General features: G+C 40.1%; 1 protein-coding gene and 1 long non-coding RNA gene across 6 annotated transcripts in view; one reads left to right on the top strand and one right to left on the bottom strand.

Moving 5' to 3' along the window:
• The window catches only part of alkal1 (ALK and LTK ligand 1), a 56,247-nt gene extending 52,103 nt beyond the window's left edge, over positions 1-4,144 (bottom strand). For 2 of the 4 annotated variants that reach the window (XM_072570515.1, XM_072570513.1), the window contains exons 1-2: positions 3,216-3,326; positions 2,747-3,007 (exon numbers count right to left, since the gene is read on the bottom strand). In XM_072570515.1, coding sequence (XP_072426616.1) covers positions 2,747-3,007; positions 3,216-3,267 — 313 coding nt within the window. In that variant the 5' untranslated portion in view covers positions 3,268-3,326. Of the gene's footprint in view, positions 1-2,746; positions 3,327-3,722 lie in introns of those variants that run through there. The other 2 variants (XM_072570517.1, XM_072570516.1) reach the window with 2 other exon arrangements.
• LOC140477148 (uncharacterized) overlaps positions 3,414-17,059 on the top strand; it is a 49,284-nt gene continuing 35,638 nt past the window's right edge. For both annotated transcript variants that reach the window (XR_011960655.1, XR_011960656.1), the window contains exon 1: positions 3,414-3,527. This is a non-coding gene — a long non-coding RNA (uncharacterized lncRNA). The remainder of the gene's footprint in view (positions 3,528-17,059) is intronic.

Genomic DNA, 17,059 nt, shown 5'->3' on the forward strand with positions numbered 1-17,059 from the left:
TCATTACATACATATAGGAAACAGTCAATAACCACCATTGTCGTTTTCACAATTTCAGTCTGTCTGAAGTGACAATTGATGCAGTATCATTTCTGTTCATTTGCATATATCCTGATCCAAAATACAATTATGACAGATGCATAGAACATTCATAAATATTTAGTTTGCCAATACTGATGCAAAGTCGCAAAATTTTAAAGGTATAGATTTTGAAATCATCACAACCATCCAGATGTTGGCATCATCTGTAGAAGCCTTTAGTAAATAACTTCAGAAGCAAATGGAATAGAGATCAATGATTGCCTACTGGACTTCAAATTTTACATAGTCTTGGACCATTTTTGCTTGATTTTTAGTTTTTGTTTCTACAGGTCATACAGAGGACAAAATCTTAGAAGCAAATTACTGCAGATGCTGAAATCTGTACTGAAAACAAAAAATGCTGGTGATCACAGCAGGTCAGGCAGTATCCATCGAGTGACAGCAAACTAACTTTTGAGTCTAGATGACTCTTCATCAGAGTCTTCATCAGTCATCAAAACGTTTGCTCGCTCTCTCTCTCTCCCCATGGATGCTGCCTGATTCATTGTGATCTTCATCTTTTGTTCTCAAAAAAGCCAACTTACTATTCTTAATTGAGTCAATAGAGGGCAGTATTGTTGCAAATTTCAAGGTATTGATAAATATGATCATCAGTTCAAGTATAGTGTATTTGGAAAAATTGATTAATTTGGAAAATTGTTTTTTTTAAATCCAGAGATGTCCAGGTTAGATGGATTGGCCATGTTAAATTGCCCCTACTGTCTAGGTGGATTAGCCATGGGAAATGGAGGATTGCAGTGTTAGGGCAGTGGGGCTTGGGTTTGGGTGGGATGCTCTTCGGATAGTTAGTGTGGACTCGATGGACTGAATGGCCTGCAACTATGATCCTGTGCAATGTAGAACTTCTCTTGTAGTACAGCCCCAGCCTGGTTGTGTCAGAGCGGACAAGTGGGACTATTTTCGTTCGGAATTATGTTTGGCATGGCAGTTGAACTGAAGGGTCTGTTTTCATGCAGTATGACTCTATGACTCTATGTGGTGCTCATACCCAATTCAATATCTTCATTTCAAAGTATTTTATGTGGGCACAAGTAGAGAGGGAATAACTAGGTTTTCAACAGGCAACTTTATCTTCATCTGCCTCCTCTTTGTATCCCGAATAAAAGGCAACAGAACAAAAGTGCCCAGTATTGCTGTTTCACTATGAGAAAAGAGGACAATTTTGTGCATTACAGACCCCACCAATCATCCCTTGCAACCTCCATCCAAGTTCAAGAATTTCATATTTAAACACTTGTTGAGACCAAATTATTTAATACATACCACCAATTTTCTTAAATATGCATCGTTTCATTAAAATAATAGATCAAATATGACAATACAATATCATTACTTTTGTTGCAACTAAGCTTGATGTTAGTTTGTACAATTAATCTGTGAGTTCAAATTACAGTGCCAGCATACAGCAAGATCTCTACTTTGTGGCATTTGTGAATTCTACACTGTCCACTACAGGAAAGTCCTATTCTTAAGTTAGTAAAACTGATTGGAAAATTTGTTTGCTCAGGGACAAGCAGAATTCCCACATTTCTGAATCAGGGCTGCAAAATGGGGTAAAATCTGGTTCTGCCACTATTCCACATTTTTATTATTTTTCATGAATCCAGCAAAACATGCTAAAATGCCTCTGTTGGATATACTGGAGTCCCTTTGGGGTGTTTTGACACAAAGAATCATTGAAAACAGGACATTTGTGAAGTTTCAGTAACTGAATTTGAAAATTAAATTTAACCCAAGTTCCCATTTAACATATGATGTTGAAGCAATAATAACAAATCCAAGCTCAAAATGTGACACTTGTTTAATTGTTGTTTTGCTTTACTATAAGCTTGAATTTATTACTACTGTATGTTGTTAGTAATTTTATTTTCCAGATTACACTATATGAATGATAAACTGTACCAACTGTTAAATGCCCAATCACAACATGTCCATTTGAAACAGGGCAATTCCTACTTTGTAACTGTTCAGAATTTACATTGTCTGACTTTCAAATCATCTCCTGTCATGATCACAAGCAGACCACTGAGGTGCACCCAGATGAAATAATTTGTCCTGTAGACATGGAGCACATGACCCTGCCGTGGATCTACACTGCTTCACATGCTAAACAAGGACAGCTTTCATTGCATTTGTTTTGTTTTGACAAAGGAGCGCACATACTTTTACAATACATTTGACCTGTTTTAAGATGCACAAAAACATGGACATCAAAACTAACAAAAAAGATGGTTGTTTTGTTCAGTCAGTTGTTTGTAAGTTACTACTTCTAGCGAAATGTATTAATACATATTGGCACTGATGTATGAATTGTACAGACGAAAAACATCATCTGATTTCAGATCAGTCACGACCTGACGGATAGAACCGTAAGGCATGAGTTGTGCTCTTACAGTACAACTACAATTATTTATTTCAAATTGCAGAAACAATAACTGACTCATCCTGACGTGTTTTAATACCATTCCTAATGCGCAGAGTGCCTGCGGTTAAATGTTTGACCCTATTGTTATAAATGGAATGGTCCAAACACCTCCACGTACTCAAACATGATAACCCGGGATTAAAGTCTTAGTGTTGAGAAGAGAACACCGCGTCTAACCGACATACGAACAATCACTCACCTTACCCTTTCAGCTCTTACCTATTGGTTTGTCCAACCTCGGGACAAAAGCGGCTTTTTCTTTCGTGAAGTGCCTGTAGTCTTGGTCCAAGGCATATAAAGTGCTGTATCGTTTGGCTATTTGTCTGTCCCCGTGATTGCTGTCTCTCACGCCTTGTAAAATGAGAGCTAGAGGTGATTGTCTCGGTTTCTGCCTCGGTTCTGCTCTGGTTTCACAGTGACCCACAGTGACCAACAAAAGCAAGATGCCCAGCGAGGTGTGCCATTTCCTTTGGCCCATCTCTAGATAAAAGAGAGGTCGAGAGAAGATTAACATTTGTTTTAGGAGCTTTTTGGAATGAAAGGACAATCAGGAATTCTCTCCTAATCCTGTCAGACAGCCTGCTGAATGAGACAGTGTTGCCCAGGGGTGGCTAAAGTCAGAGTGGGAGTACCAGAGCACAAAGTGAACGCTTTTTTTTTACATAAGACTGCTTAAACCAAATCTAACCCTTCTCATCACGGGATGAGGTGGTGTCACAAGGACAACTCAATCTCCACATTCCTGAGTTTTTATCCGGTTCTACATCATGCGAGCTGTTGCTCTGACCCTCCCCGTAACACTTGTTTCGTTCCAGATTTAATATCTGGTGAGCTCACATTTATAGACATGGATTAAGAAAGGTACTGCCAAAGCAGCACATTGAAATCCAGGATTTAGTTCTTTGCACGCATCATTGGATCGATCCATTTAACTAACTGGACACGCGAAATTTATACGGGAAATCAGAGTGTAACTTTCAATATTTACGCGTTGACTAAGGTGAGTGTGCATCCCTGTGTTTAACTGTTCTTATGCCAATAGAACATTTCTTTCCAAAATCATACGTTACATGATCCGGCGCAAAGTATGATAAACATTTAAATTGAAAGTCAAAGTTTTTCAAATTTTTTTTAAAAAGTCAGCTAGCCGAGCATTTCAACCTTTCTTGCTATAAACTACATATCGCAAGCTCACCTGAATATCAAAGACTGAAGTCTTGGGCTTTAGTCAACTTTCTTCCGAAGAAGAATAAAATGACCCCAAAAGGTGTCCCAGTATTTTCAAATAACTCGCTTGCGCTAAGTAGATCAAACTGAAATGCACAATGTTCTGCATTCATCCATCCACAGACCAGGCTTATATACACGAAGCAAGTGTTAGTTCAATATGATACTATCGACCTTAGGTGGGTGGCAGGCAATGAAAACATCTCCTGGTAATCTCCCTTCAGAAGTTCCCGCTGGCGCGCATCCTTTTTCTCCCGGTAGGCTGGCATTGAGGGTCATCAATTAGGATCGATCTGAAGTCTTCTGCAAATTGAGATTTCCCCAAGAGCAGGAAATGCCTGTCGAGTTACTTGCAAATCTGATCAAGCGCGGCTGTGCCGTGTCGTGCAAGGATTATGTTCACAATTTTGGGATTCCCTTAAAGCTGCTGACGTCAGAGCTGTCTGGTGGAGCCTGCAGTGCCTTCAGCAATTTTAAACATGAGACCAATCTGCAAATAACAAAAGAAGGGCTCACTAAATAAGTCAAGGAATTATGAACTAGGTCTGTACTTAATTTAAAACGCTCTGGGGAATCCTTGTTAAATTACAATTGACTTCAAGTTTACAACTTTATTAGAAGAAATTCCTCCATTAATGTCAGTCTCCCAACAGTGTGTGCTAATACAAATAAAAACATTCAGCCCAATGAATGATATCAGTCAGCTTCTGAGATTCCACGTCTTCTGTAAATTTGTCTTGCAAGCATTTATAAATGTTACTGGTGGAAATTAGTTTGTCAATGGTTTGAAAAAAAACAATAGTGAGTCACTGCTTCTCAACTGCACAGTTTTCAGTTCCACTGAATAACAAATTCATCTCAAGGAATATAATTAGGGAGCATTCCTGCAAACCTGAAAAAAAAAGGAGGGACAAGGATAGAAATATAATGGGTCCAATTTGTGATGCTGGCAGGGCCAGGACCTCAGTCTAAGTGGGTATTGAAATATCACCCTCCTGGAAATTTGGCTAGATTTTCATCTTTGAGGCTGGTATCTTGAGGCAGGATATTCCGCACTCCCACACCCAGCTCTTGAAATTTTGCCCTAAATGCCATAGCTTTCATTCTGGGGTAAGGCATGTTGAGATTGAGCTGGATGTCTTCTGCTACATCTGCTGAAGTTGAGCCAGCTCAAAGACTGGTATCTGGTTTTCACACCATTTCTATGGCCCTGAGCTGCTGAAATGATAGTCCTCCTTACGAAAAACCCTGGAAACCATTCAGTGGTAGAGATGGGCCTAAATAAAGAGAATGGTATTTCACACCTAGACCTAAACTAGAGCGCTGCCATGCACACCATTATTTATGAGGCTCTGGAAGTTGCAAGAGTCCCAAGGTTTTGTGGGAGAAGAAGTAGGATGTTTTATGTGAGTACAACTTGTAAATGTTAGCCAACAGTAATTCATGCTGCAAGAGACAGCTCATCATGGGCCTCCCATTGGAAAGTTCAGACTATGAAGTCTGCTTGTTGTGCATGAGTAAAGAGTATCTGCACAGCAGTCAACCACTGTTAGCAAAGATTCACCACGTCCAGCCATATTGGTGGCTGAATCTTAGTAGTGTCAGTGGGCAACAATATGCTACAATGTATAATATGAGGTGGATGTTAGCAGAACTAAACTGCACCCTTATCATCCATCATCACCTAAGCCACATTGCTAAAGCCCTCATCAATGCTGCATGGTTCTGTGACTATGGATGCCTTTGCAAACTTGTAGGACCAGTACCCTTAGGCATATCCACATTGGGTCCCAGACTCGAGAGGCTGTCAGCCATACTCCTGAACACTTAGCAGTCAGGCAGGTAAGCAGTCTGTGTCCCATTCCACCAAGAGAACGCAAAAAACACAATGTAAGTATGTGTGCAAGTGCATGGTCGCACAGCGTGGCAAGTAATGATAGGTTCACATTAATGTAATGTCTCACAGTGCATATATACATATATCTTCATGCCTCAACAATGCATTTAATAATTTAAAGAATTCATGTATTGTTCTATAATTACTGAGTCACACATAAATTTACTAGGTGAACATAAAATTGCATGTCCTTAAAAGTGGCAATGAAGATTGCAACCTGATGTCTACCTCTCAGTCATGTAACACTGTGACCAGACATAATCATCAAAGGAAGGTCAGGTCCTCATTAGTATTCCAGTTCTATTAGTAGTCTGCTCTCATATGTGGACATTTTAAGCTCTTCGACCATTTAATTTCCATCCATAAAAGTCTTTGAGGAGGTTGTGCTGTGGCCTCATGGTGGCCTTGTGAACAATCTACCTTGAAGTACCTTTCAGGCTTGGCCCTCAGTAGATAACCCATTGGTCAGCAGCATCATCATCATCAGCTGTGCCTCAGTCTGCAAATTATGTCCAATCAGGCTTATTAATTTAGGGTGTAGGTTTGCTCGCTTGATATCCAGATGTTTCATTACCTGGCTAGGTAACATCATCAGGGGTGACCTCCAAGTGAAGCGAAGCTGTTGCCTCCTGCTTTCTATTTATATCTTTCTCCTGGATGGGGTTCCTGGGGTTTGTGGTGATGTCATTTCCTGTTCGTTTTCTGAAGGGTTGATAGATGGTATCTAGATCTATGTGTTTGTTTATGGCGTTGTGGTTGGAGTACCAGGCCTCTAGGAATTCTCTGGCATGTCTTTGCTTAGCCTGTCTCAGGATAGATGTGTTGTCCCAGTTAAAATGGTGGTTTTTTCATCCATGTGTAGGGCTACGAGGGAGAGAGGGTCGTGTCTTTTTGTGGCTAGCTGGTGTTCGTGTATCCTGGTGACTAACTTTCTTCCTGTTTGTCCTACGTAGTGTTTGTGGCAGTCCTTGCATGGAATTTTGTAGATGGCGTTGGTTTTGTCCATGGGTTGTACTGGGTCTTTTAAGTTTTAGTTTTTGTTTGAGAGTGTTGGTGGGTTTGTGTGCTACTAGGATTCCGAGGGGTCTTAGTAGTCTGGCTGTCATTTCTGAGACTTCTTTGATGTATGGTAAGGTGGTTAGGGTTTCTGGCTGTGTTAGGTCTGCTTGTCGTGGTTTGTTCCTGAGGAATCTGCGAACCACCTATACAACGTATTCAAGAAGAACGGATACTCAAAAAATACAGTCCACAGATGAACAAAGGTGAGTGAATGGAGTTGAGTCACAGATCAGGCATGATATCACTCGGTGATGATGGAAAAGTCTGTAGGAAGTATCTGGCCTATTCCTGTTTCCATACATTAAAGTGAGGCAGAAGTAATTTTTCACCTTGTTTCATTTCATCTTCCACCATTAACACTGGCAATATTAAAGGTACGAAGGATGCTAACTACTGTTGGAGTAGGCCTGAAATCAAAGTTAGGTAATAAATATCAATTTGCAGCAATACTTTTTGTCCCACATAACTTTGTGCTTGACAGCAAGGTGTGGACGTTAGGTATAGGCAAGGTTGGTATGGTGACTTTTTTTTCTCTGTTATTTCCCTTTGCATAACTAGACTCACATTCTTTTAAGTCCCTGTGTTATTTAGTAGAAATAAGAAGAATGAGAAAGAACTTTGGTTGCCAGGGAAGTTGAACAACATCATATGAGCAGCACCCTTATCCAGCATTATACACATCCAGTATAACCATCTGGAACTTACTGCAAACTGACCATCTCATTCATAAGGAGAGGTAGTGATAGTATTGTCCAGTGTGTTGCAGGATGACCATTGCCAAAGCAAGAATGGTATAGGATGTGACAATTTCCTTTAATGTTTTTGTCTCAGGCTGTTTTCAGATGGAACATCAACAATATCACTCATACTGCAATGGATCATACTGTAAAACACATAGCTAATGCCTGATTCCTGAAAGTAAGCAAGTGCATGATTTTCCCTACCAATAAAAGTAAATAACAGAGGAGACCATGGACTAAATTTTCCCATATTTTGGTTAAATGTCAATTTTGGCGAGTTTCTCACATAATTCACCACTGCTCACTTTATTTCGTATATAGCCCACCTCACAATACTGTTCCAGCTCAATCTTGCATTGAGCAGAGGCAAAAGAATGGGTGCTGGGATCTATCAACATTCATATTATATATATCTCAGCTGTGCAACAGTTCAAATCTTGCAAGTCATAAGTTGCCTTTCTCTTTGTGTTGCTGAACATTTGGAATGGTCATGTCTGTGAGAGTCAAATTGGCACTCTGCTCAGTCAACAGAGATCTGGAGATTTCAGTGGACAGGGTAGAACAGAGGTGTGCAATCTATTTTCTGACAGAGGAGACAATGATGCCAGAAGCAAAGTAACCATGAGGTGTCTGTGGTCCTGAGGAATACGAAACAAAACTGCAAGAAGGTTAATGACCTGTTGTGCTCTACAAGTGCAAATGCCACTATCTTGCTTCTGCTACCTCATTTTTAATCCATCTCTGCTACTGCACCCACATTCCACCTAGACTCATGGTCCACCACCCTCACTATGCATGAAGCATTTTCCCTCAATTCCCTCCATACTATGAATCGTACATGTCCTCTGCACTTTCAACGGACTCATCCAGGACATTTCATCACCTTTCCTACAAGTGGCCCATACTAAGAGCTCTTCCAGCCACGTTCATCTCACTCAATTGCTTCCTTTGTCTAAATATAGGATAAAATGGGCCACAATAGGGGTGAGTAAGCAAAAACAGTTCACAGGCGACTGACATTCATTTCATCACTCTATGTAAGGAGAAGATCCTTGAATTAGAGGGAGGTAATTGAGACTGCTCACATGAGTGTTCAAGCAACCAAGTAAACTTTATTGTGCTGTGCTTCACTACCTTGTCTCCCATTACCAACACAGAGAATACATTCTTAAGCTGCTCAAGATTCCACCTTATTGTATAGTCATTCCCTCTTGTCTTCTACAACCAGAAACGGCATCCACACAGCCTCCACATACCAGAGACCAGCTCCTTGGTAATCAACTCCTCCTCTACCTCTGAAGAAGACTCAGATCTTTTAGAGGAAGTGCTAGCAAAGCTGTCAATGCATCTTCCTTTAGCTCAGGTAGTGTTGCCATAGTGGGTGCTGCAGTAGGCTTGGAAAAGCATTCTGCTAAGCACATCGATGTCACCTCCCCACAGCTTGCCAAGGAAGAGAAGCCCTAGCACCTCAGAAGACTTCTGGAATTAAGGCCTCTGCTCAGCCCCAAGCAGGGGATGACTCTGTGGTGTTGACTATTAATAACTGCACTCAAAAGCATGAACAGACACATGACCAAGAGGCAGGTTTGTCGAAGATGCTCACTAAATTGAATCAATTTACTATCTGAAGGAGTGCTACACTCTCCGTGTAACATCATGGCATGACTTATTGCAATTGTTGAATGCAGAAACATCAGATGTTGTGGAACCTTCAAACAATTGCTAATGTTAATTTTTATTAAACACAGGAAAAGCAAAGAAAGAAAAGCAAACAAAAAGTTACATTTGCTTTTGGGACTAAGCAGGGATTGCTTGCCTTTGGAGTAGCTACAAATAGAAATGTTGATAATTGCGAGCAGGAGTAGGCCATTCCGGTTTTTAAGTCTGCTCTGTCATTTAATATAATCATAACCGATCATTCAACTCAGTAGCTGCTCCTGCTTTCTCCCATACCCTTTGATCCCTCTAACCCTATGACTTCAACTTGTAAACATTCAATGTTTTGTTTTTGTAGCTTAGAATTCCAAAGCTTTCTGGTTGAAAAAAGTTTTGTCTCCATGCAAAAGTGGCCCACCCTGTATCCTTAGACTGTGACCCAGAGATCGAGAACATCCCTCCCCCACATACCCTCATGAGCTTTCAGAGTGTTGCTCCTTCATCAGGTGACAGCGTCAGACCCACTTCAACTGATGAGGGAGCAGTGCTTTGATAGTTGGTGATTGTTAATAAAACTGTTGGATTATAACCTGATGTCATGTGACCTCTGATTTTGCCAATCCCAGTCCCACACCAGCAACTCCACACCATTTACCCTGTCTACTCCTATTAGAACTTGCCAGGCTTCTATGAGACCCCAGCATTCCTTTAAATTCTGGTGAATACAGCTTCTCTTCATACACTAGGCCTTCCATTCCAAGTCAGTCAGATAAGTCTTCGTTGTATTTCCTCCATGGATGGAACACCCTTCTTCAGATAAGGAGACCAAAATTGCACTCAATACTCCCAGGTGTGGTCTCACCAATGTCTGTACAATTGCAGATACACATTGCTGCTCCTGTTCTTGAGTTCCCGATTTACCAAAGGCCAACATATCATTTACTTTCTTCACATCTGCTCCATCTGCATATTTATTTTCAGCAACTGGTGTACAAGGGAATCCAGGTCACATTGCACCTCTCTCTTTCTCTCCATTCAGGTAATAATTTTACTTTTATATTCACTGATGGAATGTGAACATCGCTGGCTGGGCCAATGTTTATTGCCCATTCGTGGTTAACTTTGAGAAGATGGTAATGACCTGCCTTCTTGAAATATTGCTTTTGGTAGATCCATGTAACCGTTAAGAAGGGAATTCCAGGATTTTGGCATAATGATATTGAAAGAATGGCAATATATTTCAAAGTCAGGATGATTTTGAGGGGAACTTCTAGGTGGTGTTGTTCCTATTGATCGGCTGCACTTATTTTAAGTGGTAGTGGTCATGGGTTTGAATCTTTGGTGAATTTCTGTAGTGCATCTTGTAGATAGTACATACTGTATCAGTGGGTGAATGACTGCATGTTTATGTGGATGTGGAGCCAATCATGCCATAATTGGAGCCCAATTCCACAGAGAGAATAAAACAAATGGCGGCACGGTGGCTCAGTAGTTAGCACTGCTGCCTCACAGCACCAGAATCTCAGGTTCAATTCCAGCCTCTAGTGATTGTCTGTGTGGAGTTTGCATGTTCTCCACATGTCTGCGTGGGTTTCCTCTGGGTGCTCTGGTTTCCTCCCAAGGTCCAAAGATGTGCAAGTCAAGTCAGTTGACCAAGCTAAGTTGCCCCATAGTGTTAGGTCAATTAGTCAGCGGGAAATGGGTCTGGGTGGGTTACTTTTCGGAGGGTCGGTGTGGACTGGTTGGGCCGAAGGGCCTATTTCCATACTGTAGGGAATCTAATCTAAACTTATTAAAAAAAGAGTGACTTGGTAACAGGTTACCTGGTTCTGTGGAGGCATGGGAGAAAATTGCTGGGACTTTGACATTAATTTTCAAATCCTCTCTGGCCACAGAAAGAAGACTTGAGTATAACTAATATGGTACAATGAAAAGAAAAGCTTATTCCATAAACTCTGAGTGTGCTTACAGCCATTTTTCAATTTTATTGTGCTGTTAATAACTGGATGGAGATGGAAGGCTTTCAAGAGAGTGACCTGCAGATGCTGGCTGTTAATTCTAGGTACCCCACCCCAGCTTGCTCGTTCCATTCTGCAGTACAGTCCCAGTCAATCACATTAAACTTTCGGCCTCACCACATCATATTCTCATCTAACCCATTTTTGTAATTATTCTTTTCTCCAAAATACCCATGAACCCTCGGCTTACGGCTCACGAAGCCCAGCATCATGATACACTGTCTCCTCATCAAAGCCAGGATGGTGGTGAATATCAATGGCAACTCCCTCCAAAATATTCTGTATGCATTCATGCTGTATCATCTCCCACCCTTATATGCAGAATTGCTCCCTTCTACAGCGATTGTCCCTTCTGCATCTCAGCATGCTGCCTCTACACTTGACTTCCCAAATTTCTCCAACAAAGTAATATGCTGAATAACCTCTTTAACATTCAGTGCACAAATCCCAGGACTGACTGTGGTCCTTGCCATGGACTGAGTTTGGAGAACAATCCCAACCTGAGAGTGAACCAGACCCCTGCACAATGTCCGTGTAATTCCTAAACAGACCACCTATTGGTAATCCTTGGATGAGCTGGTCTGATGAGCTCATGTCCACTTTCCTGAACTTTCCTAACAACCCTTGATTCTCTTACTGATCAAGAATCTATACATCTCAACCTAAAGTATAATTGAAGAAACAAACCCCACAACTCTCTATGGCAAGCAGTCCCAAAGATTCATAACCATCTGAGAGAAGAAATTTCTCCTCAGCTGATTCTTAAACTGCTGTCTTTTAATTCTGAGACTATACCCTCTGGTCCTAGACTTTCCTATATGACGAATTATGCTCTCATCATTTACTCTGTCAAGCCCCTGAAACATCCTATAGTTTTCAATGAGATCACTTTCATTCTTCTAAATTCCAGTGAGAAGATGCCCAACCTGTTTCACCTCAGCTCATAAGACAATCTCTCCACGCCAGGAAATATCCTCATGGACTTCCTCTGAACTAAAACTGCCAACAGTACTTTAGATGAGGTCTTACCAGTACTTCATACAGTTGCAGTAAGACTTCCCTATTCTTATACTCCAACCCCCTGGAAACAAAGGGGAATATTCTATTTGCCTTCCTAATTACATTCTACAGCTGTATGCTAACTTTTTATGTTTCATGCACAAGTGCCTCCAAGTTCCTTTGTGGTTGTAGGTTTCTGCAGCTTGTCTATATTTAAATAATTCTGGATTAGTGGTGCTGGAAGAGCACAGCAGTTCAGGCAGCATCCAACGAGCAGCGAAATCGACGTTTCGGGCAAGACCCCTTCATCAGGATTTGGTTTCCAGCATCTGCAGTTATTGTTTTACCTCTATATTTAAATAATACTCCTTTCTTTCATTCTTCCTTTGAAAATGAACAACTTCACATTTTCCCACATTATACTTAATTTGCCAATATTTTGCCCACTTATGTAACGTATCAATGTCTCTAGAACATAGAACATAGAACAGTACAGCACAGTATAGGCCCTTTGGCCCACGATGTTGTGCCAAACATTTGTCTTAATCTAAGATCAACCTAACCTGTATACCTTCAATTTACTGCCATCCATATGCTTGTCCAGCAGTCGCTTAAATGTCCCTAATGTCTCTGACTGTACTACCATTGCTGGCAGTGCATTTCATGCACCCACTAATCTCTGCTTAAAGAACATCTCCCTGGCATCTCCCCTATACCTTCCTCCAATTACCTTTAAAATTATGAGCCCCCATGACAGCCATTCCTACCCTGGGGAGAAGTCTCTGGTTATCTACTCTATCTATGCCTCTCATTACCTTGTACACCTCTATCAAGTCACCTCTCTTCCTCCTTCTCTCCAGTGTGAAAAGCCCTAGCTCACTCAAACTCTCTTCATAATACATGCCCTCCAATTCAGGCAGCTTGTAAATCTCTCTGCACCCTCTCTAAAACATCTACATTCTTTCTATAATGAAGTGGCAGAACTGTCACAATATGCCAAGTGTGGTCTAAGCAGGGTTTTACAGAACTGCAGCAAAACCTAGCTACTCTTAAACACAATCCCCTGTTAATGAAAGCCAAAATACCATATGCCTTCTTAACAGTGCTATCAACCTTATCTCTCTGTAAACAGTTTGTATCACTCTTGCAACCTGCCTTTCCATCTATTTTACAGTGCAGTCACTTCCTTCTTTCAAGTCGTTAATATATATGTTGTAAACAATTGTATTCCCAATACTGCTCACTCTGGAACCCCACTGATCATGGGTTACCAATCAGAAAAAAAAACCCCTTTACCCCATTTGCTGTTTCCTGCCCATTAGCTAACTCTCTATCCATGCCAATATGCTACCTCAAACAACCTGGGCTTTTAGGAGCTAACATTTTGTGAGATACTTGTTGAATGCCTTCTGGAAGACCAAATACAACACATCTACTGGTTCCCTTCTATCCATTCTGAATAGGGATGTCACATATGCAGATTTCCAAACCTCCAGTACTTCTCCAGAATCCAAGGATTTTAGGAAAATGACAAACGATGCACCTACAATTTCTGTAGTTAATTCTTTTCAGCTACTAGGATGCCAGCCATCTAGACTGGAGGACTTATCTGCCTTTAACCTCATTAGTTTGTCTAATATAATATTTCTAGTGATGGCAAGGGGACTTAATTCCTTCCTTGTATCCTTTCACATTAATGTAATGTTCGAAGTATCTACCATTGTAAAGGCAGATGCAAAATATCTGTTTAACTCCTCTGCCATTTCCTTGTTCCCATAGCTGTCTCCTCATATTCATTTCCTAAGGGGCTATTTTCACTTTGACATGTTTCTTTCTTTTCACATATTTAAAGAAGCTCTTATTGTCTATTTTTAAATTCCTTAGTAGCTTTCCCTCATAATTTATTTTCTCTGTCTTTATTGTCCTTTTAGTCCTCATTTGCTGGATTCTGAACTTATTCCTGTCTTTGGGATTATCACTGAATTTTGCATCCTCAGGTGTTTTTTCTTTCAACTTAACACTCTCCTTAACCTCATTGGTTAGCCATGGTTGGTTTATCCTTCACTGAGGATCTTTCCTACCTGGATCTATTTTTGCTGTGAATCATGGATTACCTTCTTCAATGTCTTCTACTACTTAACATACTGTCATTTCTGTTAAGCTATCTGTTCAGTTGACTTTAGCTAACTCTATCCCCATTATATTGTAATTCACTTTATTTAAGTTAAACACAGATGTTTCTGATCCAAGATCTTTATTCTCAAAACGAATATTAAATTTGATTATGTTATGATCACTAATCCTAGGGGATCTTTCTCAGTGAGGTCATTTCTTAGACCTGCCTCATTATCCATAGTGCTCTATGAAAATATCCCAAATGCACTCTATGAACTTGTTGCCATAGTTACCCTTTCCAATTTGATTAAGCCTATCAACACAGAAATTGAAGTTACTCATAATTATTGCTCTATTATTTTGCATGCTCCTATTATTTGTTGATTTATAGCTTTCCCCACAGAGTGGCTACAGTACTTCTACCAATGTCTCCTTTCCCTTGCTATTTCTTACCTCCAGCCAAATAAACTTTACATCATCTGAGCCACAAAAATGTTACAACATTTCAAATGACGTTGGCTATTCTGTCACCAGAAGGTTTCAGACTTGAAATATGAGGAGGAGATGGGAATATAGAATTCGAAGCACAATATAATCAGTCGTAATCTCATTGATTGGCAGAGAAGACACAGATTTAGGGAGGTTTAAAAAAAGTAAAAAACAAACTGTGGATGCTGGAAATCAAAAACAAAAACAGAATTGCTGGAAACCCTGAACAGGTCTGGCACTATCTGTGTTTAGAAATCAGTTTTAACATTTTGGGTCCAATGGAAGGATGAATCTTGAGTTGGAATCATGTGGTCTGAGTCTGAGCTGGGGACAGTTACTGAGGAAATGATGTGGATGTGGAAATGAATTTAAGCAAATACTTTGACATAGACCAGGATCGACAACAAAATTAATGATGGCAAACAACAAAAAAGATGGGACAGACATCCTATTGGAGAGAGGAGTAGAACTTCTTCAAGATGGGCATGCCTGGAAGAGATGTGGTCGTGAACTAAATACTAAATAAAAAACCGAAAGAACTAGAAATCAGGAACAAAAACAGAAATTTCTGGCAAACCTCATCTGTGCAGAGAAATCAAAGTTTTGCATTTGTTTTCTTTTTGATCTCTCTTAAGACACTGGTACATGCCCATCAATCCCCAATTCTCTATTGCTCCTATTCTCTGTTAATAACCAGTTCTCACGACATTTATTTAATTTTCCCTAAAATTCTCCCTACAGCTAGCTCCTTATTCTGAGGGACAATGTTGTAGACATTTTTAGAGGGTGGAAGAAGTGTTTGGAAAGAAGCCTTCTAAATCAAAGTCAATTTTCCAAATTAAAATTTCACAATCTTGTCCAAATAGAAGTGTTATCCCTTCCATTAATCTAATCATTCTATTAATGCAAATTAAAACTTGCATTCCTGAAGAAGGGACAGCGTAATGGCACAATAGCCAGTACTGTTGCTCATAGCACCAGTGACCTGATGTATATAATCTATGACTCTATGGCTCTAAAAACAGAAGTTGCTGGACAAACTGAGCAGGTCTAACAACATTTGTGAAGAGAAAAGCAGAGTTAATGTTTTGAGTCCAGTGATCCTTTTTTAGAACTGATAATGGATAAGAATATATGGCATTTATGCTGGTTACAGGGGGTGGGGAGGAAAAGGAGTAACTGAACTTGTAGAGAAGGAGCTAAGAGTGAGGAGAAAAATGGGAGGCAAACAAAGGGGTTTTTGAGAGCAAGCTAGGATAGAAGAGAAGCTAGATAGGTGAAAATGGAATAGTAGGTGAAAATGGACTAGCTGTACTGAAAACAACTCATTTCATCACAGGGCTTGGTGCATTCCCAATTGAAATGTTGCTAAGCTTGGTGTTGAGTTCTTGCAGCTGTAAGGTTCCCAAGTGGAGGATGAGGTATTATTCATTCAGCTTGTGTTGAGCCTCACAGGAGCACTGCAGTAGGCCTGATACAGACATTTAGTGCTGAGGAGTGGGAAGTGAAATAATTTATTAAGAAAAACAGAAATAGGTAGTATAAAATAAAATATATAATTCTAAAGTGATGGAAAAATTTGGGGCAAATATATACAAATTGTTAATGATGCAGGACAGGTTGTGAAAATAGTTAATAAGGCATGCAGGATTCCAGGTTTTTTAAACAAAGTGCAAAAGTAAGGAGGTTAAGCCTCTTTGGTGCATTGTGTTTAGGAGGGATGTGAAGACATCAGTGATCACACATAAACGATTTATGAGAATTATTCCAGGGTGAGGGGTATCAATTTTGTGTGCGTAGATTAAAAAATAGCGGCTGTTCACTTTGGTAAAAAGAAATCCTGAGATGAGATTAGATACAAGTGTTCAGAATCATGATGTGCTTGGTCCAAGTATATATAGAGAAACTATCCCCACTGGCAGAAAGGTACTTAAAATATCCTTTATTGTTACAAGTACTCAACTACTGAAGTACAGTATAGGAATACAGTAAAAAGTTTACAACGTTGCCCCATATGGTGCCATCTTAGGTACAAAGTACCTGGGTACAGATATTAGATACAATGTACAGAAATAAAGGGAACAAAGAAAGGAAAAAATGTTACATTACTTACAGTAGTTCATAGTATAACTAACTGATTTAAGGACAATGGCAAATAAAAGGCAACATGAGGAAAGAAACATTCTATGCAGCAAGTGGTCTGGGAGTATTATGGATGCAAGGGTTCCAGTCATGGTTTTCAAAGGGAATTATATAATTATCTGAAGGTTAAAAAAGAATTGTAGGGCCCCAGCAAAGAGGCAGGAGAATGGAACTAACTGAGTTTCTTTTG

The sequence above is a fragment of the Chiloscyllium punctatum genome, chromosome 5, assembly GCF_047496795.1.
Source record: "Chiloscyllium punctatum isolate Juve2018m chromosome 5, sChiPun1.3, whole genome shotgun sequence".
In the NCBI taxonomy this organism is placed as follows: Eukaryota; Metazoa; Chordata; class Chondrichthyes; order Orectolobiformes; family Hemiscylliidae; genus Chiloscyllium; species Chiloscyllium punctatum.